This window comes from Oncorhynchus nerka, linkage group LG22, assembly GCF_034236695.1.
Source record: "Oncorhynchus nerka isolate Pitt River linkage group LG22, Oner_Uvic_2.0, whole genome shotgun sequence".
NCBI lineage: Eukaryota > Metazoa > Chordata > Actinopteri > Salmoniformes > Salmonidae > Oncorhynchus > Oncorhynchus nerka.
Window position 1 is genome coordinate 30,572,329 of NC_088417.1, and position 25,863 is coordinate 30,598,191.

Below are 25,863 nucleotides of genomic sequence, written 5' to 3' on the forward strand. Positions count from 1 at the left end.
CTCAGCCTGATATTCAAAGCATGGCAGTTCAGGGGGGCGACAGCTCTAAAAATCAATTACCTCTGTATTTTGGGTTGTGTTACGCCACTCAGAGGTGCAGATTTTGATAGAAGCGGTGTGCTGACACTGAGAGTGGGTCCTGCTCAAGGCAAATGCACTGATTGATTTTATAGGGCCCATTGAGACGGGGTTATTTTAGACACAGTGGTTATGATATTATGGATCGAGGGTGGGGGCTATATTTCTAAAACTAGCGCACGTACAGTCAGCCCATCAGGGGAAGTGTCAGGGATGTCGGGATGGCCCGTTGCCAAACACACCACACAGCTGACACCGACGATTTAATTGAAGCACACATTTTGACCGGAGCATTTAGTGTTTCTAAAAATATATATTTTACCTCTATTTAACTAGTCAAGTCAGTTAAGAACAAATTCTTCTTTACAATGAGGGCCTAGGAACAGTGGGTTAACTGCCTTGTTCGGTGGCAGAAGGACAGATTTTGACCTTGTCAGCTCGGGATTTGATCCAACAACCTTTCTGTTCCTGGCCCAGCGCTCTAACCACTAGGCTACCTGCCTCACCTAAAGAGAAGACGTAGAGAAGGTTAGTGTGGATTAATGTCATATCCTAGTTGTAGTCTGTGTACCCTCTTCTTCCCTGGTCTGGTCTGCTATGAGGAAACTATAAAACAGATGACATGTGTTACATATCTCGGAGTCTGACCTGAATAACATTGTAAAAAAGTATGGTTTCGATTACAGTGTTAAGAGACACTATTAGACCAAGTTTATTCTGCAAAATAGCCTACATGTATTGTAGCCTTGCGTTTATATCTGAGTGCCTCAGATATAGTAGAAACGCTGACGCTGAAATATCATCTACCAGGGTACAGAACCCAGCAGTGCAGTGATGAACCATTCTGAAGTTGATAAAGAGTCATCATCAGCACCATTTGTTTTGCTATAATCTCACAAATGATATGCAACTGCCTGCCTGCCTGCCACCTGTGTTGCTGTTCAGCAGACTACTATTCCTCATCAAGCGCTTCATTAAGACCTAGCTGGAGAGGCCCTCCACAGCCACACACACACACACTCACACACACACACACACACACACACACACACACACACACACACACACACACACACACACACACACACACACACACACACACACACACACACACACACACACACACACACACACACACATACACAAACACACCGCCCTCAGCACAACAGCCATTACAAGGCTTTATGCTTGTGGACAACCGCTGGCTTCTCTACCTGATTGCACCACACTGAGGGACTAGCATGATTCTCTTTGATTGGTACCATGCAGGTTGGATGGGGTAGGAATAGTGCAGAGAGTCCGTGTGTTTCAGGGGATCCGTTTGAGCAAGGTAAGGTACAGGATCACTCATCTTTATAATGAGGGGTTATTTGCGATACAAGGCGATTCCTAGATTGCTTGCTCAGGCCAATCCCTTTGAACACCCTGATTCTCTCTCTCAGTGCCTGGGGTTTAGTGTGGCCTGCCGTCAATCAAGCAGAGAGATTCCAAGAGGAGGATATGCATTATTCCCTTTCATGCCTCCTGGTGTGCTGAGATTGGGATTGTCTCATTGTTTTGTCAGTTTACCAGAGCATCTGTCTGAAGCCAGATCTAAACCCACCACACAGTAGCAACCTGCTGGTGTCTGCTGCCTCTGTTTTAAACTGTATCCAACTGCAACCCTTCCTTCACTCCCCCTCTCTGCCCCCCTCTCTGTCCCCCCTCTCTGTTTCTCACCCCCCTCTCTCTCTGTTTCTCCTCCCCTCTCTGTTCCCCCTCTCTGTTTCTCCCCCTCTCTCTGTTTCTCACCCCCTCTCTCTCTCTGTTTCTCCCCCTTCTCTGTTTCTCACCCCCCTCTCTCTGTTTCTCCCCCTCTCTGTCCCCCTCTCTCTGCCCCCCTTCTCTCTGTTTCTCCCCCTCTCTCCCTCTATTTCTCTCACTATTTCTCTCTCTCTGTGACTGTGGCGTGAGATTATGATGTCCCTTCTCTTATCTGGTTGGCTCCTCTGAGCTTCTAATCAGTGGCTCACACTCCTCCACTCCTCCATCCCTTCATCTCACACTCCTCCTGCTCCCAGACCCAGAAGCCTTGTAGTGCCTGTTTGGCTGTTTCCACCACGCCTGCCTGTTTGTTTGGTTTCCTGCTGATGCCAACCAACCAAAGACAAGGTATACTGCTCCGGTTATGTAGTTTAGTCAGTCAGCAGTTACAGTAGCGTCACACGGTTGGTCGGGTTCAGACTCAACTAGTCTTCCATTTCCTTATTTTAGAATGCAAATGGACCCTGTATTCATTTAATACTATAGACCTCAGCATCACATCAGTGTGGCTGGTTGGTTTTGAGGAATTAAGCCACCACAACGACAACAACGTTTCTGTTCTAGAATTAGTACTGACACGTCAGTTGAGAGTACACAGAGTTTACGACTTTCCTCCGTTCAATGAGATCAGAAATGAAACTTGTGTTAATGTCTTACTAATTACAGTGTCTGTAATTACGCAGCAGGAGCTTCATAACTTGTTACTGCACTAAGTTAATGTGTGTTAGTCATTATCTCAGCTGATCCCTTCATAACAGTAATTGTTTTACCAAATAATTGGCTTCGTTCTTGAATTTTTTTGTAAAGTGTTGCTGTCTGTCGTCATTAACATGTTGAGTTCAATGAGAGGTCAAAGGAACTGATTGCAGGCCTGATTATATTTGTAATTATTTGATACTCAATTAATTTGATAATTGATACTCTGCAGCAAGCTACATGTGATTATTACAGACTTGAATTGTGCCAAATTGTTTGCCTGATAAAATGATGTCACATCAAGTGTCAACCTAAAAGTCTGTCCATCAGTCTTAATGGGAGCACAGTCCTTTGCACACAAGATTGTACTTTTGTGTGTGTGTGTGTGTGGGGGGGGGGATATATGCAAGATGTCTACAAGAGTTACTAAAGAAAGCAATGCATTCTGTTTCATCCCGCCTCTGCTACCAAGCATATTGAACAGCCAGACTCTCTCCAAGTGGAACTCTGGAAGTGCAGACTTGGTAATGAGCGGTTGAAAACAGCAGCTGCCTCCTCCCTCCCTCCCTCTCGCTCCTCCCTCCCTCCCTCTCGCTCCCACCTCCCACCCCCCCATTGAAAGACATACGGAGGAGGGTGCATTGGCTTCATCTGTCCAGAATTACACAGACTTGTTTGATAAACACTCCGATTTATTCAGCGCACCGAAGAAGGACCTACTTGTCAGTAGTGCACCGCTCGCTCTGCAACTTCAACTCTCTCCTAACTTTCTCTTTGAAAATGAAATAAACATGGCGGATTCTCCTCTCAACTTAATGCAGTGACTCACACTTCTGAGTTGTTTACCGTTGAGGGGAAACTTGTGGTTTTAATTGTGATGTGTGTGTGTGTGTGTGTGCTAGTTGTGTGATGCTAAAGAGCTCTCTTCTAACAGCCACGAAGACGACAAATTAAGAAGGAGGCCACTTACCTGAAATTGAGGAAAGAAACCTGGCAAATGTGTTTTAAGAGATTGTCAGTCAAAACCTCAATGATAAACTCCTGACTTGCCATAATCCCTTGCATTACAGTATCAAGAGCATCCTGGGCGAAGCGGAAATTCCATTTTCCATTTCCCTTTTGCATTGTTTCCCAAAACATCCCTTTGAGCTAGTTTGTCCTGTAAAACAGAGGAGAAATTAGTAAGGAAAATGTAAGGGGGAGTAGAGGTGAAGAGAAGACAGACTAGAGACTAAGGAGAGACAACAGAGGAAAGAAGAGAAAGGAGATAAGAGGAGAGAGAATAGAGAGGAGTGGAGAAATAGAGGAGGAAACATGTTAAGAAGAGAGGAGAGTAAGGACAGAGGAGAGGTGAGAGTAGTAAGGATAGAGTAAAGAGACAGGAGAGGTGAGAGAGACCACAGTAGAGAGGAGAGACACTGCCTAGTTAATTAAGGGTAATGCAGTAATGGAGTGCTTAGTGTAGGCAGAGCTCTTCTTCATGTCAACACCACACTGGGTCATTAATTACGTAATGGAGTTAAGGCTGGGCGATGGGAGGGTAGGGGTGGGGTGGGGCGGGGGCAGTTACCCTACTACACTGACCAAGCGAGCACATGGGGCCTACCCAGCACATGGCACAGGGGTTCAAATAGGGGGGAAATGTGCCATGGAACCCTGGTCGTGAGCTGGTCAGCGTGTGTGAGACATCACACCGGTTGAATATGGAGATGACTGTCATGTTACACTGGCATTGTAGGCAATCTGGCTGCTGTTGGTTGGCCCTCAGCTAGAGGTGCTGAGCCATCTGATCTGAGGGTGAAGGTCTTTCTCTCTCTGTCTCTGTATCTGTCCTCTCTCTCTCTCTCTCTCTCTCTCTCTCTAAATCAAAATCAAAATCAAATCAAATGTATTTATATAGCCCTTCGTACATCAGCTGATATCTCAAAGTGCTGTACAGAAACCCAGCCTAAAACCCCAAACAGCAAGCAATGCAGGTGTAGAAGAACGGTGGCTAGGAAAAACTCCCTAGAAAGGCCAAAACCTAGGAAGAAACCTAGAGAGGAACCAGGCTATGTGGGGTGGCCAGTCCTCTTCTGGCTGTGCCGGGTGGAGATTATAACAGAACATGGCCAAGATGTTCAAATGTTCATAAATGACCAGCATGGTCCAATAATAATAAGGCAGAACAGTTGAAACTGGAGCAGCAGCACGGCCAGGTGGACTGGGGACAAAAAGGAGTCATCATGTCAGGTAGTCCTGAGGCATGGTCCTAGGGCTCAGGTCCTCCGAGAGAGAGAAAGAAAGAGAGAAAGAGAGAATTAGAGAGAGCACACTTAAATTCACACAGGACACCGAATAGGACAGGAGAAGTACTCCAGATATAACAAACTGACCCTAGCCCCCCGACACATAAACTACTGCAGCATAAATACTGGAGGCTGAGACAGGACTCTCTCTCTCTCCTGCCTGTCTGTCCGGTCTGTCCTGTCTATTTGTCATGTCTATCTGTCCTGCCTGTCCTGCCTGTCCTGTCTGTCTGTCATTATCTGTCATTATCTGTCTGTCCTGTCTATCTGTACTGTCTGTCTGTGCCATGCAGTCTAATGTCGCCAGTCTTGCCGCTCCACCCATTATCCCATTTGAACACTGATATTGTATTTTTATGAATTTGATTAGTCGGTGAAGAGCCTAAAGCCTTGAGTTCCCACTGGGTTTCCGTAAAAACCTGTCATAACATCATTGTCTGGTCTTACTGGCAGGGGTGTGACATCAGTTTGGGCAGGTGCCGAGATGAGATGAGACTGCTGTGGCGGGAACTAATCTATATCACTCTGTTTCTGACACCCACAAGGTTGTGTGTGCTGTACAATAAGAGGCTGTCTCCCAAATGGCACCCTATTCCATATGTAGTGCGCTACTTTTGGCCAGGACCCATAGGGAATAGGGTGTCATTTGGGACACAGCAGGGACTGCACTGAAGGGATGGGATTTATATAATAAATGTATATTATTTTGACAAATACAAATACACATCGTGGACAAGGCTGAGGAGTGTATAAATGACATGGAACATCATGTGAGCACAATACCCTCAAAATGTAATCCTTCTGATCATTCTGAGAAAATGGGATTTCCATGGCTAAAAATAAACGAGCCAATCCTTTTGGAATTAGGTTATTGTGGCATAGATAAATAGTCATTGTTTGGAATGTGATTACACTGTTATTATAATATACAATATACAGACCCATGAGAACTCACTGATTCCAGCCTTGTTACCACGGCAATGCTGTCAATCATCTGTGAAGGATAGCCGATGGGGGTCAGAGGTTAGCTATGACCTGAGGTAATGGGGGAAATATGGAATATCCCACAGACTGGGAGGTGAGATGACCCCCACTTAGAGCCTGGGAGAGTGTTGGGATGAATTGTGGTGCGTGCGTGCGTGCGTGCGTGCATACCAGTACATAAGTATGTGCTGGTAGGACACAGCATCTGGATCTACTACCCAGGCTGGTCAGTACTGCCATGCAGGGACACCAGCAGGGGTTCATCCCTCTGTCTTCACCACCGCTCCCCAGTTACCCCTGTCCCTTTCCCACAGCTCCAGATCACCTTTCACCCCTCACCCCCACCCCCCTGTACGCCTGGGTCTTGTTTTCCATGGAAGGAGAGGCAGGCATTCATAGTCCAGGTCAACTGTATGAGGCAGGAAAGGCCCTGAAAGGCCCTGTTGTGTGGAAGGAAAGAGGGAAGAGTTCCCAGGGAGCTGGGGCGGGGGAGGAAGAAGAGAACAGCGTCCGGGTGGAAGAGGAGTTGGAGGAGAGATCAGAGACGGCCTGTTTTCTCTCTGGTTAGAGGACCCAGGGGAGGGATCTATACACTCTCCTCAGGAAGATCCCCTTCCAACCATGGTCTGGATAGCCACTCCACGTCTGTGTCCCAAATAGTTCCATATTCCCTACACAGAGCGCTATGGGCCCTGGTCAAACGTAGTGGACTGCATAGGGAATATGGTGCCATTTGGGATGCCTCGCAGCACTCCACCGGCCACTCATCTGAATAACTCTGCATGCTGTCTGTCCTCCATTAGACTTATCTTCTCTTTTCTGGGGGAAAGAAAAACAGGCTAAAGATGTTAGGAATAGCCCAATGAGATGGAGGAAGAGCCCTGCGATAGAGGTGGGAGGTAGATAGACTTAAGTAGGAATGTTGTTGTTGAATTTGAAAAGGCTGCAATGTGTAGTGTCTGCAGAGTATCTTGGGCTATATCCCAAATGGCACCCTAGCACCCTACATAGTGTATTACTGTCGGACAGGGCCCTTAAGGCTCTGGTCAAAAGTAGTTCACCATATAGGGAATGGGGTTCCATTTGGGACGCAGGCTTTTAAGACTCAGCTTGAAGCTCCCTAACCTTTCCCGAGTTCCCCCAGCCGATACCAACCCCTCAAATGCCCCATTTCAAAAACCAACCCTCTTTTCAGACATCCTTACAATGGCTTTCATGTGTTTTATTCCCTAAATAACAGTATGAAATATTGAGTTATAGCACTGCTGACCTTTTCCTCTCTCTCTCTCTCTCTCTCTCTCTCTCTCTCGCTCTCCCCATCTCTCTCTCGCTCTCCCCATCTCTCTCTCCCCTCTCTCTCTCTCTCTCTCTCTCTCGCTCTCCCCATATCTCTCTCTCTCTCTCCCCATCTCTCTCTCTCCCCCTCCCCATCTCTCGCTCTCCCCATCTCTCTCTCTCTCTCTCTCTCTCTCTCTCTCTCCCATCTCTCTCTCTCCCCCTTCTCTCTCTCTCTCCCCTTTCTCTCTCTCCCCATCTCTCTCTCCCCCATCTCTCTCTCTCTCTCCCCCATCTCTCTCTCTCTCTCCCCCATCTCTCTCTCTCTCCCCATCTCTCTCTCTATCTCTCTCCCATCTCTCTCTCCCTGCCTCTCTCCATCCCCCTCCCTCCCTGTCTCTCTCCGTCCCTCCTCCCTACCTCTCTCCGTCCCTCCTCTCCAGGATCCAGGCGAAGACGAGGGAGTTCCGTGAACGTCAAGCGTCGGTGGCGAGGGAGAGGGAGTACGCTGAGATCCTGGACATCAACCCCAACCTGAACTGCACCTTCAGCTCCAACGAAGACGAGGAGCACCCCTACGCAGGCATCGGCTCCCTGGACGGGTCATCCGAAGACAGCAGACAGGAGCCCCACCAAGGGCCCCAGCCCCCCCAGGACAGCGGTCCAGACCAGCCCGACCTGGAAGCCCTCTATGCCCAGGTTAACAAGCCTCGCAACGGACACCCTCCCTCAGCTGACAGGTAGGGGGCACCGCTACCCACCACCTACACCAGCAACTCTAAAAACAGCCAGCAACTAACAGCATTATCAACAACAGCAACACCTCACCTCCATCTCATACAACACCACCACCCACAACCAACAACACCATCAACAACAACACCACCACCTCCTCCCAAAACCAACAACACCGTCAACACCACAACCACAACCACCACCACCCAAAACCAACAACACTATCAACACCACCACCACCTCCCAAAACCAACAACACCATCAACACCACAACCACCACCACCCAAAACCAACAACACCATCAACACCACAACCACCACCACCCAAAACCAACAACACCATCAACACCACAACCACCACCACCCAAAACCAACAACACTATCAACACCACCACCACCACCCCAAACCAACAACACCATCAACACCACAACCACCACCACCCAAAACCAACAACACCATCAACACCACAACCACCACCACCCAAAACCAACAACACTATCAACACCACCACCACCACCCCAAACCAACAACACCATCAACACCACAACCACCACCCAAAACCAACAACACCATCAACACCACAACCACCACCACCCAAAACCAACAACACCATCAACACCACCACCACCCAAAACCAACAACACCACAACCACAACCACCACCACCCAAAACCAACAACACCACCACCACCCATAAACAACAACATTATCAACACCACCACCACCCAAAACCAACAACACCATCAACAACAACAACACCACCCAAAACCAACAACACCACCACCACCCATAACCAACAACACTATCAACACCACCACCACCCAAAACCAACAACACCATCAACAACAACAACACCACCCAAATCCAACAAAACAATAAAAAAAAGCACCAACACCTAAACCCAACAACACCATCAAAAGCAACAGACCACCAGCGCCACCATCACCACCTGGCTCATCTACAATGCACACAGCCAGACACACACAACCACGGTCTTCCATTTAAACCTCATTTATAAAAGATGGGGTGTCTGTATTTCTTTCTCCTTTTCAAATTATTTTATTTGTTACACATGTCACACATACTGTGCAAGAATACCTCAGGCAGGTTTTTACACTGTGTCCCTTAGGCACTGCGAGACCCAGGTAGATTGTGGCTTCTTACAACGGGGGCAAATCCGTCAATAATTCTGTTCTCAGGGTGTGAAAAATGTAATATCAGAACAACGCTCACTTTTATTGTCCAGGGTCATGTCTAATCCTCCCCTGCTTCCACACACCTTGTCTGCTGGCGCTCTGCATCACTGTCAATGCATACGCACACACACACACACACACACACACACACACACACACACACACACACACACACACACACACACACACACACACACACACACACACACACACACACACACACACACACACACACACACACACACACACACACGCACACACACACACACACACACACACACACACACACACACACACACACACACACACACACACACACACACTCACACACACACACTCACACACGCACACACACGCACGCACGCACACTCACGCACACACACACACACACACACACACACACACACACACACACCACTGTCAGTAAAGCTTCTCCGGCCAATAAGGGAGAAGGTCATCTATAAACCCAGGAGTCAACAGGAATATATGATGTGATAAAAAAATCCAGCTTGGTGTTATTACATTGTTTAGCTATGTTAATTAGTGTGAGGAAGGCATTGGTATTCTGAAGAGCTATTATGAAGATGCTGCTATGCTTCTATGTGCTTGGGCTTTTTGAGTTTGTTTTCTTTACTCTGGCTTTTGTTGGTAGTACATTGGCTTATTACAAATGAACCCTATTCCCTTCATAGTGCACTACTTTTGACCAGGGCCTATACAGTTCAGGGAATAGCGTGTCATTTGAGACACAGACATTGTATTACTGACACATTGCCAGTGATCTGTTAAAAGCATCCAATGCTGGGAGTCTTTTTGTTTGGCAAAAATGCTGTGTTTTCAGTTCCCCATTAGCTTATGATGGGAACTGCTTTAGTTTCCCAAAACAAAAAAAGGAAGGAAGGCAAATATTTATCACAAACACAAGTTTCATAAATATGGCAAAAAGTATGTCATGTCGAGGGACCAAAGTTCTCAGCTGCATTTCTCACCGCTCTCTACAATCTGATATTTAAGACATGCTCCGGTACTTTGGCGACTAAGAAAGTCTTTTTTAACCTCCCGCTTTGGGCTGGATGTATCAGTGTGTAGTTCATACATGAAGAATTACTGGCTCCCCTCATTTAGCCACGAAATCCCGAGTTATTTACTTGAAGCTGTGCCGCGCCATTTTCCATAAATTTCTCCCCACGTGGACCATCTCCCTTACAATTCCAGTTCTAGACAATTCTTCGTTCAGCCCCTCACATTTGAGTGACAGCTTGCCCAACGGCTCAGTGGACACAGCAGAGAGAGAGCAATGACGTGATACACATGCACCATATATACAAAAGTATGTGGACTCCCCTTCAAATGAGTGTATTTGGCTATTTCAGCCACACCCGTTGCTGACAGATGTCTACAATCAAGCACACAGCCATGCAATCTCCATAGACAAACATTGACAGTAGAATGGCCTTACTGAAGAGCTCAGTGACTTTCAACGTGGCACCGTCATAGGATGTCAACTTTCCAACAAGTCAGTAAGTGAAATTTCTGCCCTGCTAGAGCTTCTTCCCAGGTCAGCTTTAAGGGCTGTTATTAAGTGGAAACATCTAGGAGCAACAATGGCTCAGCCTCGAAGTAGTAGGCCACACAAACTCACAGGACAGGACCGCCGAGTGCTGAAGCGCGTAGCTCGTAAAAATAGTCTGTCCTCGGTTGCAACACTCACTACTGAGTTCCATTCTGCCTCTGGAAGCAACGTCAGCACAAGAACTGTTCGTCGGGAGCTACATGAAAAGGGTTACCATGGCCGAGCAGCCGCACACAAGCCTAAGATCACCATGCACAATGCCAATTGTCGACTGGAGAGGTGTGAAGCTCACCGCCATTGGACTCTGGAGCACTGGAAACGTGTTCTCTGGAGTGATGAATAACGCTTCACCATCTGGCAGTGCGACAGACGAGTCTGGGTTTGGCGGATGACAGGAAAATGCTAACTGCCCAAATGCTTAGTGCCCAACTGTAACGTTTGGTAGATGAGGAATAATGGTCTGGGGCTGTTTTTCATAGTTCGGGCCCCTTAGTTCCAGTGAAGGTCAATCTTAATGTTACAGCATACAATGACATTCTAGACGATTCTGTGCTTCCAACTTTGTGGCAACAGTTTGGGGAAGGCCCTTTCCTGTTTCAGCATGACAATGCCCCCGTGAGCAAAGCGAGGTCCATGCAGAAATGGTTTATCGAGATTGCTGTGGAAGAACTTAACTTGCCTGCACAGAGCCCTGACCTCAATCCCATCGAACACCTTTGGGATGAATTGGAACGCCGACTGCGTGCCAGGCCTAATCGCTCATCAGAGCTCAACCTCAGTAATGCTCTTGTGACTGAATGGAAGCAAGTCCCCGGAGCAATGTTCCAACATCTAGTGGAAAAGCCTTCCCAGAATAGTGGTGTCCATGTACTTTTGGTCATGTAGTGTATCTGCACGTGTGACATAGACACTTAGACACACTTTTGGCTACTACTTTCAGAACTAGGGAGGGAGATTGTCCCAGTAGGAATGTGTGTGCTTGTGTGTGAGCATGTGTGCGTGGGCTAGCGCATCTGTGAATGTGTCTGTGTCGAGACTACCAATGAGAAATCATTCCCGACTGCCATACTAGGACAGCCCAGTAGATATGACAAGGTTATCCAACCCTCCATTAACCTGCTAAATCCATGTTCCAATACTTTCTGGGCTTAGGAAAGGCCATCAGTCCATATGTCTGATTTGAAGGTCAGTGTGGGTAGATAGTAGCATATGTTTCCTGAGGATATTGTTGTCTCATAGTGGCCAGTGAAACAGCACCAATCCTGACACTGACTGTGACCGTATTGATAAGACGTATGGTTGGCTGGAAAACAAATCTTAACATACTCAACAATACTACAACTCTTAGCATAAATCTAATATTTTTGGTCTTCGTGATACTTGTTTCTTGACGATGGCATTCAATGAATGGCGTTGGTTTTGATAATAAAATGACATGTTGAAACAAACTGTCATTGTTCTACTAAGAGTTTCTGAGTATCTTGTCATCCCCCTCTGATGTGTGATTACCAGACGGCTGGAGTAGCTCCTGGTGGCTTCATGGTGATAATCCAATTCATTTTCCTCAGTGACACTTAGACCTATTTATAGAAATGTTTCAGCTTACTGAGAAAACAAGAGTTAGCGATGCACAAGCAGATGCACGATTACCCCTCTCTCTCTTTCTCTCACTCTCTCTCCCTTTCTCTCTCTCTGTCCATTTCTCTCCCTCTCTCTCCCTTTCGCTCTCTCTCTCCCTTTCTCTCTCTCTCTCTGTCCCTTTCTCTCTCTCTCTCTGTCCCTTTCTCTCCCTTTCTCTCTCTCTCTCTCTCCCTTTCTCTCTCTCTGTCCATTTCTCTCCCTCTCTCTCCGTTTCGCTCTCTCTCTCCCTTTCGCTCTCTCTCTCCCTTTCTCTCTCTCTCTCTGTCCCTTTCTCTCCTTTCTTTCTCTCTCTTTCTCTCACCCTTTCTCTCTCCCTTTCTCTCTCTCTCTCTCTCTCTCTCTCTCTCTCTGATTTTCTCCAGTATACTAGCTAAATGGCTGCTTGTCATTACTCAGACTTTGCCAAATCTTGATTTCACTGTTTGGAAGTGCTGTGCGTGTGCGTGTGTGTGTGTGTGTGTGGTAGCGCTCCATGTTTCACAGGAACACTGTAATGTTTCTTCCCTCCGTACAAATTGGTGAGATGTCGCTTGCACAGTAGCATGAATACATTAGCCCTGGTAGAAGCTCGCCAGACGGTAGATCTCTCTGGAGTTGAGACTTTCTTTTAAAGTTGCCCTCTTATTTGGGGTCTCTTGTTTCATAGGGTTATGTTTGATGCAGATAACAACATTCATATAGGCTTATTTTAGTACAGTGAGATTAAAGCTGAAACATAAGTACATTTCGGTATGGAGACTGGGTGTCTGAGTCTAAAATATTCATAAGTCAAAATAGGTACCAGAATTCTGTCTGTAGCTGCTATCGTTGCATTGTTTGGATTTGATATTAAATATGCACCCTATGTTAGAGGTGCGTTTTTGGTTTTGCACCTCTGGCTGATTTGCATATCTCGTGTATGCCAGCCTCAGTGGAATGCCTGTAATATTTGTCTGTGTGTCTGCGAGATTAATAATATGCATTCATTTTTACTTAGCTCAAAGGCTCAGTATTTATACGACTACAGCAAATACATTCACATTCAAGACTGGCGTCATTTTCCTTGTCAAAACAAACATAAACAGTCATTTGCATTTTTAAATTAAAGTTAATGGAACTTTCATAGACTCAAATACAAAGAAGGAACACTGAAGAATTTCAAATTGGATTTGACTGTTACTCAAATATAAAGTGGGCTAAGTGGCATTTTGAAGTACAGTTTTAAATACATTTTGAGGTGCTAATTTCCATAAAGGTTTGAAAAACATTCCTCTCTGCTGAAGTTTTAGTTTGCCTCATAGAATTAAACCAAAATGAAAATATTGTCATCTTTGAAGAGGTGACAGGGAGAATGAACTTCCTGTTTGAAGGTCACATGTCAGGAAATGGATAAGGTTCGTCCAGGGAGAGGAACTGCTTCTGTGTTGTCAGTCACCAGAATGAATGACAAGGGCAACTAGGCATTTAACCCCAGTTTGGGTACAATTACACACGCTTCTGTTGGTGGCTTCTCACGGCGACAAACTTAAACCAAAGGGCCATGTTGCGGCTTTAATGTCGAGGCAATAAATAAATCAAGTGCATGTATATTCAACATGAAATTAAGATATCACTGGATGTGCTGATGCACACGCATGCCAAGGTTATTTATCCAAATGCCTGCTCCTTCTTTGACCGACCAGCAGATTTTAGCCCGTCGTGGATGGACTGAATACGAATTCACGCCTTTGCAATAACATGAATGCAAACACGCATGCGGCACACAGGATATAAGATGCCAAAAACATATATAATATTGGTACAGTCTTGGAAAGAGACCCTCTAAACCTGGAGAGACATTAGGTTCTATTCCTCTCCATATCTTATCGGTGTCATGTTAAGGCTATTCATCTGATAATCATTCAACTTCACAGTACCACTCACATTGAACTAGTTGTAATTCTCCTGATTCACAGTTAGTAACACTACACTACAGCAGAGGTCACATGGTGATCACCAGATGTCTCCCCCACTAACAGTCTCTCAATAACTCAAATGTCTCAGCTGTTCAGTTGGACAGGCTTGTGGCTGGTCTCTGGAGCAGAGCAGACACACAGTAACAGTGGATTTGTCTGTGTGAACCACAACGCGGCATCGAAGGCCAGAGGCACCAGACCCATAAGGTCTCTACTTTTATTTTTTACATGGGCTGAGTGTGTGTGTGTGTGTGTGTGTGTGTGTGTGTGTGTGTGTGTGCTCTATAATAGACCCTGGCTTTAATAGTGCCCTAATGGGAAGGTCAGTGTAACGGTAAAGCCAGACTGAGTCAGACATGAGGTTTATAGACCCTGGGTGATACGGGGAGCCAAGCCGTGGCGCTTTGAATCCTGAATGTCACGCTGTATCACATTTTACTGTCACTTCAGGGGACGGCAGTACAACGGAGCTCATTTGGCTGTTTATAACCGACCCATGTGTTATTGGGCCTGGCTAAATGAGAGGTGTTTTGACAACGCTGTCAGGCTCTGTAAAACTGAAGGGCACCAATTGGAATTAGTTTTTTTTCTTAAACAGTTCGGGTCTTTATTAGGCCGTGGTAATTATTGCCTTTATAAAAGCTGGATGATAGTCTTGCTCAACTTGAAAGTGTATTGCTAGAGTGATACCAGATTCGTCATGAGCTCTCTTTCACTTACCTGCGCAGAAGATATATAGCTAGCTATATAAACAGTTTTTTGTCTGTTTTTTTAAAGTTCCCGTGTATCTGGAGACATGACCTCTTTTTTTAGACAGGCAGCTGACAAGTCAGCCCTAGCTCAATCCACCCACCAAGGACCCCTGGGTTTTTAGGTAGTTGGAGTCGGCTGCTTCTTTTCGAGCGACAACCTGACAGGTGCCAGGCTCCATGGGATTTAGGGAGAGAGGAGAGGAGCGTGAAACAAAGCGTCACCTTTTGACGCACTGATTTGATTGACTGCTACTCCCATTACGGGATACAGTCTCTAAGCCCCTTAAAGCAAGGGTGAGAGAGGCAGAGAGATGGAGAGAAGGAGAGGAAGAGAGAGAGAGACGGGCTGGTCTGAAGTAAGACGTGGCGGGCTTTGTGGTAGAAAGCCCTTGAAGATGTCTGCAGCTCCAGAGGGACCTGCAAAACACAGAGAGAGAGAGAGAGAGAGAGAGAAAGAACCAGCCACAACCCATAGAGCATCACCTGTAGAGGCAGAAACACATACTGTACTGTGACGAGGTGTTTTTATCTGCTAATTTTCCTCTAAATCCACCATGCAGACCCAGACTTTGCATGGTGCTATAAATTGGATTATGAGGTGGCTAATGCATTTTCTGCAGCTGATAAAAGGTCAAAGCTTTTCATCCGGTGGAGAAACTTTTTTTAATTTTTCTGGGGGATTCTAGAGAGGGAGCGTTGTGGTTGTGAGGTGGGCGGGCGGGAGGGAAGTGAGGACGTTAAAACGTTAATCTCCTGTGAGAGACACTCTTCACACCTCAAACAGGGCTCTTTCACAGCTGCCCAGCCGTGTTAATGTCAGGCCCCCTGTAGAGTGGAGCTACCGGCTGGCTGCTAATGCAGGTCCCACCCCGGGGATCATCTTCCTCTTGCTCACCCACTTCTTCATCAGCTCACATGGACTCCTTCTCCGTCATCCTCGTTAATGCCAGGACCCCGTGCTCTGCAGAGCTACAGGCTAGCTGCTAATGTAGGTCTGACACCAGGGTCCCTCTTCCTCCTCCTCCTCCTCCTCATCCAGTTCTTATCCCTCTTTTTCATCTTCATCATCAGCATTATTATTATTAAGATCAGCTCCTCACCATCACTCACCCAGATGGATTCTCCAGTGTAACCCAGGTTGAAACTGTAGGCATCAGTCTTATCTGTATCTGTCCACAAATGTTGTAATGCCAGTTGGGGTGTTTAACGCTTGGCCCCATAAAGATGGCTGGTTCAGACACCTGCATACTCCATACAGTACACATGTAATGTTAACAACTGCATCATAACCTAGCGTCCTTGCATGAGTGTTTTATGTCATTGAGTGTGTATATATAGGGTATAGTGCGGCAGGTAGCCTAGCGGTTAAGAGCATTGGGCCAGTCACCGAAAGGTCGCTGGTTTGAATCCCCGAGCCGACTAGGTGAATATTCTGTCGCCGTGCCCTTGAGCAAAGCACTTAACTCTAATTGCCCCTGTAAGTCGCTCTGGATACGAGCATCTACTAAATAACCAAAATGTAAAATGAACATGATTGTTTCAATGCTTCCTCGTTGTCTTATATGAATAATGAATAGTCATACTACAATTATAACATTATTTACTTAAGACAATCAAGTCCCTGTAATGTGCATTGATTGCTTTGTTATTGGTTTTTGTATTGCCTGTTTGCTTGGCTCAATTAGCGCCAACTCAACAATCAATCTCAGGTGCATTTTAATGGTAAAATGTTAATTTTAACATGCAATCAAAGCTGTTTTCTTATCACGTTGCGGATAGCATCCTGAGCGATTTTTGTATTAAAGAAGCCGTTCTTTTAATAATTCATATGGAAACAAATGAACATGCTGAGCTCAGTGCATCTGTTTAAAGGACATACGTGTTCAAAGACTTCTTTCATCGACCTCGAGGGAATAAACATGTGTGTGTGTGTGTGTGTGTGTGCGCCATGCAGTAATAGATACATTGCCTTAATGGTCTGTTCTTCTGCTATGTTAATTGCAGTTACACAGCAGCAACACAGTATTATTCACTTTCATAATTCATGGTTGTCTGTTTGAAACGCATCTTGTTGTTCCGAGATGCTCTCAGTAAGTATTACATCCAGCTCCTTTAGCGTCCGTCCCAAATGGCACCCTATTCTATAGCGCACTACTTTTGACAAATGCTCCTTGGGCTCTGGCTAAAAGTAGCGCACTATGTAAGGAATAGGGTGTCATTTGGGATGCAGACTTTCTCTCTCTTCCTTTCTACATCTCCCAAGTAATACAATAGGTAAAGTAAAGACGGCTTTATTGAATTTACCTGTAGGATCCCCACCACCGTTTCAGCGGCGTTCTGAAAGTATTTTCTTTGCCTCTGACATCTGGTAATGTTTGTCATTACTCTTGTGTGTGTGTGTGTGTCTGAGAGGCTGGGAAACGAGTGTCACAGAAAACGTCTGGAGCACCGTTTCTCTTCAATGGAAGGGGATTGTACCCTATTCAGAGGAAGGCATGTGATGTATAACATAGGAAGTATAGAGAGGTTGTCTTCCAGTTTGACTCATAGTAACCCGTGAGTCAATGTTGTTGGCAGAGAGAGTGAGTTTGGCTGTTACATATAAGATGTTACGGTCATGATGCTGAAAGGTGTTTTTCTCCCCATTTCAAGTACACAGTCCACACGCACGTGCACAAACAAATCATAGAAATAGACACGGGTACAGTACACACACATTATGCTATATACAGTAAGTGCATTTACCCACAAACCCCTCACACACACACTCACACACAGACATATATAGACCCATATGTGGTGTGCATGCACCCTATCCTCCCTCCCTCCTCTATCTGAATTCCAGCGATAGCACCTCGGCCTCTAATGTAGCAAATGTACATCAGCCTTATCGCCCGGCTTATGCACAGATAGCAACTTGTATCTTCGAGGCAAAGCAAGTGAATTATCTTCTACGTCTGTTATCGCTCATTTCTTCCCCCTGCTTTGGAGAGGAGGGGGGGAGGGGAGGATAGAGGAGAGCAGGGGAGAGGAGAGCAGGGGAGAAGAGAGCAGGGAGGAGAGGAGAGGAGAGGAGAGCCCCTGTGGGATGCGTATGATGAGATGGAGAGCTGAAAGGCATTTTATCCTTCCGTTTGTACCATTACATTAATTTAAGAAAGCAAACAGCCAGAATGAGAAGTCTCTCCATCTCCAGCTCCTACACTACAGTGTAGGTGTCCAAAATGGCACCCTATTCCCTACAGTATATTGTGCACTACTTTTGACCAGAGCCCTATGGGTCCTGGTCAAAAGTAGTGCACTATAAAGGGAATATAGTGTGCAATTTGGGACATACTATCTGTGTTTCACTGTTAAATTGATCAAGCTGATTTTAATGCACAGTACAGTAAGTACACTGAATAAAAATATAAACACAACATGTAAATTGTTGCTTTCATGAGCTGAAATAAAAGATCCCTGAAATCTTCCACACACACAAAAAAAACGTATTTCTCTCCAATTTTGTGCAGAAATTCGTTTACATCACTCTTAGTGAGCATTTTCCTTTGCCAAGATAATCCATCCACCTGACAGGTGTGGCTTGTTAAGAAGCTGTACAGCATGATCATTACACAGGTGCACCTTGTGCTGGGGACAATAAAAGACCACTCTAAAACTGTTCATTTTTATTCACACAACACAATGACACACAGATGTCCCAAGTTTTGAGGGAGCGTGCAATTGGCATGCTGACTGCATTAATGTCTGCCAGATCTGTTGCCAGAGAATATAATGTTAATTTCTCTACCGTAAGCCGTCTCCAACGTCATTTTAGAGAATTTGGCAGAACTGGAAGACCACGTGTATGGCGTCATGTGGGCGAGCGGTTTGCGGATGTCAACGTTGTGAACAGAGTGCCCCATGGTGGTGGTGGGGTTATGGTATGGGCAGGCATAAGTTACGGACAATGAACGAAAAATGTCATTTTATCAATGGAATTTTAAATGCACAGAGATACCATAATGAGATCACAATGCCCATTGTTGTGCCATTCATCCACCGCCATCACCTCATGTTTCACCATGATAATACGCAAGGATCTGTACACAATTCCTGGAAGCTGAACATGTCCCAGTTCCTCCATGGCCTGCATTCTCACCAGACATGTCACCCATTGAGCATGTTTGGGATGCTCTGGATCGACGTTTGCGACAGAATGTTCCAGTTCCCGCCAATTCCAGCAGCTTCGCACAACCATTGAAGAGGAGTGGGACAACATTACCCAGGCCACAATCAGCATCCTGATCAACTCTATGCGATGCAAATGATGGTCACACCAGATACTGTTTTTCTGATCCACACCCCTACTTTTTTTAAAGGTGTCTGTCACCAACAGATGCATATCTGTATTTCCAGTCATGTGAAATCCGTAGATTTAGGGCCTAATGAATTTATTTCAATTGACTGATTTCCTTAAAAATGTTTAAAATGTTTATATTTTTGTTCAGTATATTTGATCAATGTCCTTCAAATAGATGCCTTGCCTCAGAGATAGACTATACTACACATAATGAGTTTTCAGCGGTAACATGAAAGGAATGTTCTCATTTTAGGAACGAAAGAACGATGCTCCCTGGAAGATGAAGGGGATGGGTTGGAGGGAGGCAGGGGCCTAGTCGAGATGTGTGCACCCCGAGGGCAGTTCATTCTCAGCATTTAGCTGCAGTAAATAGAGAGTTAATCCCATGCAGCACATCTGAAGGCTTGGGGGAATCTCTGACATCGCTCAATATTGTGCACTGGTGAAGCAATGTATGCCTTAAGAATGGGTTTTCGAAGTCCTTATGTCGCTACCCTTCAAGTAAAGACACAAACATTTATTTTTGCTTCTTAATTCAGAGTATTCCATCAATGCAAAGCAAGAGCGGCGCTCAGTTTCCAAGGCTAGATTCATCTCTTGTACATAAACATGAACGGTACCGTAGATTGTTCATGACACATGAGTGGGTGAGATAACCAGCAGCATTAGTTACGGCGCTTGGGTTTTTTGTCACTGGTTATTCGGACAAATCACAATTTCGCAGGTGTTAGCATCTTTTGAATTCCGGAAGGGGAGGGTACATAGGCCCATAGACTTGCAAAGAGAGTGGGTGGAGCTCTTCATTCCGCTTCCGATCCTCGTTCTATCTCTTCTCTTAACCGGTATGGACCCTAGAACTTAATCGAGCATCTGACCAATAATGCAAGACTTTAATTCTGGGTGAATCAAGATTAATGCTAGATTGCATAATTGACAGCACAACACACGCTATAAACAAACAAACTACATTGTCATCCTAAATTGCACTTTATGAGAACTGTTTTGATTGAACACTTTGACTTGGTTTCCGGGTCACGGGGAGGAGGAGGTTCTTCCTATTTTGTGACTAGTACTGTAGCTATGCTCTGCAGTATCTCTGTGAGCCTTTTAATATCTAGACACTTCTCCCATGATGGATAACCCAATTTCATAACCTAATCATGGGTCCCACTGCAAACATAGCATCCCCAGTTTCATTTTAGATATCCTCTACTCCGACACAGAGCAACCAAAAATAGACTGGGTGATAAATGTGATTGAAAAGCAGGTGATCGAGGAGGAGAGCGGGTGACAGAGGGCTCATCACACAGCACGTCAGCAAGCAGATGACTCCCTCGGATGACTTCCTCAGATGACTTCCTCTCTCTTCTCTTTTTTTCCTTTCTACATCTTCGATATCATACCCTTTGTCTTTCCGATACTGTAGTTCCATCTCCCAACCAAAACAATAACAAACCTAATCCCCCACACACAGTATGTAATCCCCCACATACAGTATCTAATGTACAATGCATTGAGAAAGTATTCAGATCTCCCTCCTCTGCCCGTCATCAATCTACACACAGTATCCAATAATGACAAAGCAAAAATAGGTTTTTACACATCTTTGCTCATTTATATATTTTTCAAACCTTGAAATATCATATTTACATAAGTATTCGGACCCTTTACTCAGTATTTGTTGAAACACCTTTGGCAGAGATTACAGCCTGGAAGACCACGTGTATGGCATCATGTGGGTACGTGTATGGCATCTCGGGTATGACGCTGCGAGCTTGGCACACCTGTATTTGGGTACTTTCTCCCATTCTTCTCTGCAGATCCTCTCAAGCTCTGTCAGGTTGGATAGGGAGTGTCGCTGCACAGCTATTTTCAGGTGTCTCCAGAGATGTTAGATCCGGCTGGCCACACAAGGACATTCAGAGTCGTGTCCCGAAGCCACTCCTGTGTTGTCTTGGCTGTGTGCTTAGTGTCGTTGTCCTGTTGGAAGGTGAACTTTCACCCCAGTCTGAGGTCCTGAGCACTCTGGAGCAGGTTTTCATCAAGGATCTCTATGTACTTTGCTACGTTCATCTTCCCCTCGATCCTGACTAGTCTCCCAGTCCCTACCGCTGAAAAACATCCCCACAGCATGACGCTGCCACCACTATGCTTCACCGTAGGGATGGTGCCAGTTTTCCTTCAGGCATGATGCTTAGCATTCAGCCCAAAGAGTTCAATTTTGGTTAGAATTTTGTTTCTCATTGTCTGAGAGTCTTTAGGTGCCTTTTGGCAAACATCAAGCGGGCTGTCATGTGCCTTTCACTGAGGAGTGGCTTCCGTCTGGCCACTCTACCATAAAGGTCTGATTGGTGGATTGCTGCAGAGATGGTTGCCCTTCTGGAAGGTTCTCCCATTTCATCAGAGGAATTCTGGAGCTCAGTCAGAGAGACCTTTGGCTGTGACCGTCACTTCCCTGACCCCGATTGCTCAATTTTGGCCCGGCGGCCAGCTATAGGAAGCGTCTTGGTGGTTCCAAACTTATTCCATTTAAGAATGATGGAGGCCACTGTGTTCTTGGGGACCTTCAATGCTGCAGACATTTTTTTGGTACCCTTCCCTAGATCTGTGCCTCAACACAATTCTGTCTTGAAGCTCTACGGACAATTCCTTCGACCTCATGGCTTGGTTTTTGCTCTGACATGCACTGGCAACTGTGGGACCTTATATAGACAGGTGTCTGCCTTTCCAAATCAAGGATGATCAATGGAAACAGGATGCACCTAAGCTCTATTTCGGGTCTCATATCAAAGAGTCTGAATACTTACGTAAATAAGGCATTTCTGTTTTGGATTTTCAATACATTTCCAAAAATGTTGAAAAACCTGATTACGCTTTGTCATTATAGGGTATTGTGTTTAGATTGATGAGGAACATGTTTTTTATCTAATCAATTTTAGAATAAGGCTGTAACGTAACAAAATGTGTAAAAAGTCAAGGGGTCTGAATACTTTCCGAATGCACTGTATTTCTCATCTGTAGATTATCAATACAGGCTAAATGGTACAGTCCAGCTGTATTATCTAGTTTCTGGATGTTTTTTAGCGGGTGTATTGTAGTCAGGGAAAGCATTGTTTGTTTTGGTTGTAATTGGCTGTTGTCAGCACCAACAACTAGGCCTTTTTCTGTGGGCTGCAGGCTCCGGTCTTAACCACAGAAAATCTGCCTACCTACTCTGTGCTTTTAACATGCTTTAACAATTTATGAGGTAGGCCTACAGTAAGTCTGGGGAAATTTCATAAAATAGTTTTTGGTGCTATAGCTGTCAGTTTGACATTTGTGTGTGTGTGTGTGTATGTGTGAGTTTGTAAGTCCTAGGCAGTGTAAGCCGGATGAGGTTTAGTTTATTCTAATCTAAAGCCAGGAACATAATTAAATTTACCTTACCCACATCTCTAGCCAAGGAGCCTGTGGATGCCGTGCACTCAGTCAAAAGAATGGCATTAGTCCCCTATTTTAAGAGCAGTATCCATATTCCTTTGTCAGTTGTACTATTGTCGTTCCAATTCCCTGCGTAGAACAAGCTCCTAGCTAGCAGCAAATCGGATCTCTTGGAGAGCCGTTGTAATTACTGGGAGCTGAATGGGTGAATACTTTCACATCCACCGGACTGATGAGTGGCACATTCCATCTGTCTTAATCCTTGTTCACATATCAGAGATCATGTCTTGGGGAAGAAAGAGTGAAACAATCCACTGCTTTGTGTGTGTGTGTGCGCGTGCGCGTGTGCCTGTGCGTGTGTGCGTGCGTGTCTTACTGTACGTGACTACATCCTGTATTGCCAGTATATGGTCCTCATTTCCTCTGTGCATGACCTCTTCTTTCCTGTCAGGTACATTAAGCAGAGCAGACCGGTTCCATGAGGCCTGGGACCTAGAGGGGAGGAGAATGGTCGTCTTCCCCCTTTACAGTGCTCCTCAGGGGTCTGCATAGAGCATTAACGGCCTCTCTATGGAGCCTCAGTGGGGATAGGAGCAGTGGTTTATCAGGCAACCTGAGACCCAGACCCAGAGGCCAGCAGCCTGCCTTAATGCCATCGGATTGGCCTGTGAAAACCACATTTGTTTAGCGCTTAGCTAGCAAGAGAATAATGACAGCCACCCTCTCTCTTATTGACTGTCTGTAATGGCAAAGTGATGTCATAAGCAGTCTTTCTGCTCTGCTGCAGACGTCTAGGTTGTATCCCAAATAGCACCCTATTCCATATACAATGCACTACTTTTAACCAAAGCCCTTTGGACCATGGTCAAAAAGTAGTGAACTAAATAGGGAATAGGTTGGCATTCGGGACACAGACGTCTAGTTCCTGGTGCCAGAGGTTCTTGGGTTCTGTTTAAGAGAAATTGGCGTTGTCTTATAAAGAGGACTGGTGATGTCTCTCCCCATAAACCTGGGATGTTTTGTTTATTCCGTAATAGAATGGAAGGAAGGTTAATAACCGCTGGCATTTTAACTCAGTCAGTCTTATTGAATTGCTTCAGATGATTGGCCCAAACCCCATGCAGATCTCTGGTAAGACTAAATGTTTCTCCTCTCTTCCTACCTTCTGCCTCCCTCCCTCCATCGAATTCATATCCCAGATTTCTCTCTCTCTCTCTTTCTCTCTCCCTCTGTGTGACAGCTTATTCTGAGGACGTATGTGTGTGTGCGCCTTCCTCCTATCCGTTAGTTGAACTGCTGTGCGTCCAGGTGAGCGGAGCCGTGGTTAATGGGCTGTAAGTGTCCCTGAGAGAGAGACACCATGGAACTTCTCCCTGTCACCCATATCAAGCATAAAGAATCACACTGTCGTTATAGCCGTCGTTAAAGGCGTCCAACATGGCCACCGTGGTTCATCTTCCTGGGTTAATAGCCATGTTTTAGTGTTACTCGGGGTATCAATTAAAACCCACATCACTTTTATGACCTGTTCTCGGAAGTGTGTGGGTGTGTGTGTGTGTGTGTGTGTGTGTGTGTGTGTGTGCACTGCACGTGTGTGTGTGTAGGTTCCTTTTTACTAGGAACGTAAAAAGGTGTCGGGAACGTGAACAGTATTCTGGGAAGGTTTTATGTCAGTGACAATATTGTTGTTGTGGAAATCCACATACCCCACACACTGCAGACAGAAAGCAATAGATGAATAATGCAAGACATTTGGATGGGAGAGAGCTTTGTGAAAGCTGAATGTAATAGACTACTCAGTACTGGAATGTGGGCCTTCTCTTCCTGCTGCTAAATCAAAGTGTTTCCATTTGGCAGACACTTTATTCTTAGCCCAGAGAGGCTGTGTTTTGTCAATCCACCACAACTGTGACATTGACAATAAAGCAACAACAAAAAACTGACCTCACAGTAGACAGAGAGGGAAGGCGGGACATAGAGAGGTCGAGAGAGAGCTCCTTGGCTCAACCCCTGCTAAGGAAACATCTCACATTGGAACGGTATTGTTTAAACGTGCAGAATTGGATATGAAAACATGACGGTTTTCTGGAAAGACTTAAAGGGATACAATGCGGCCATTTATTTACTTCCCAAGAGTCAGATGAACCTGTGGATCCCCATTTTTATGTCTCTGTGGCCAGTATGAAGGAAGTTGGGGATACCCATAGACTTCCAGTCATTGTGCTAACGCTAGTTAACATTGGCTCACAAAACTACCTCTAACTTCCTTCATACTGGACACAGAGACATACAAATGTAATCCACTACTTCCACACATCTGACTCTGGGGAAGTCCTACAAGACCATGGTGCTTGCCTACGGAGCTGTGAGGGGAATGGCACCTCAGTACCTCCAGGCTCTGATCAGGCCCTACACCCAAACAAGGGCACTGCGTTCATCCACCTCTGGCCTGCTCGCCTCCCTACCACTGAGGAAGTACAGTTCCCGCTCAGCCCAGTCAAAACTGTTCGCTGCTCTGGCCCCCCAATGGTGGAACAAACTCCCTCACGACGCCAGGACAGCGGAGTCAATCACCACCTTCCGGAGACACCTGAAACCCCACCTCTTTAAGGAATACCTAGGATAGGATAAAGTAATCCTCCCCCTTAAAAGATTTAGATGCACTATTGTAAAGTGGCTGTTCCACTGGATGTCATAAGGTGAAAGCACCAATTTGTAAGTCGCTCTGGATAAGAGCGTCTGCTAAATGACTTAAATGTAAATGTAAATGTAAGTAGATTAAGGGCCTCATTGTCAAAATCCCGAAGTATCCCTTTAAATACCCAGATTTAGAAATGGAATGAGATGGTGGGTTATGGCAGTAATGAGGTCTCTCTCTCTCTCTCTCTCTCTCTCTCTCTCTCTCTCTCTCTCTCTCTCTCTCTCTCTCTCGCTCTCTCCCCCTCCTATGCCTGTCTGTCTCTCTCTCTCTCTTAATTACCCTAGCGCTTGCTCTCCTTCTCTCTCAAACCAAGGCTAAAGATTCTGAATAAAGCACTGATTCAAGGAGAGCGAGAGAAAGGAAGAAAGGAATTATATATTTTATACGGTAGCTGCTTTGTCCTCTTTGTCTGTTTTAATGGTCTCGTGGCTATTTTGGCATCTTTT

General features: G+C 45.6%; 1 protein-coding gene across 2 annotated transcripts in view; it reads left to right on the top strand.

Annotated features, from left to right (window-relative positions):
* Positions 1–25,863, top strand: part of LOC115104519 (partitioning defective 3 homolog) — a 581,101-nt gene that overhangs the window by 436,688 nt on the left and 118,550 nt on the right. For both annotated transcript variants that reach the window (XM_065007121.1, XM_065007122.1), the window contains one exon: positions 7,568–7,864. In XM_065007121.1, the coding sequence (XP_064863193.1) occupies positions 7,568–7,864 (297 nt within the window). The remainder of the gene's footprint in view (positions 1–7,567; positions 7,865–25,863) is intronic.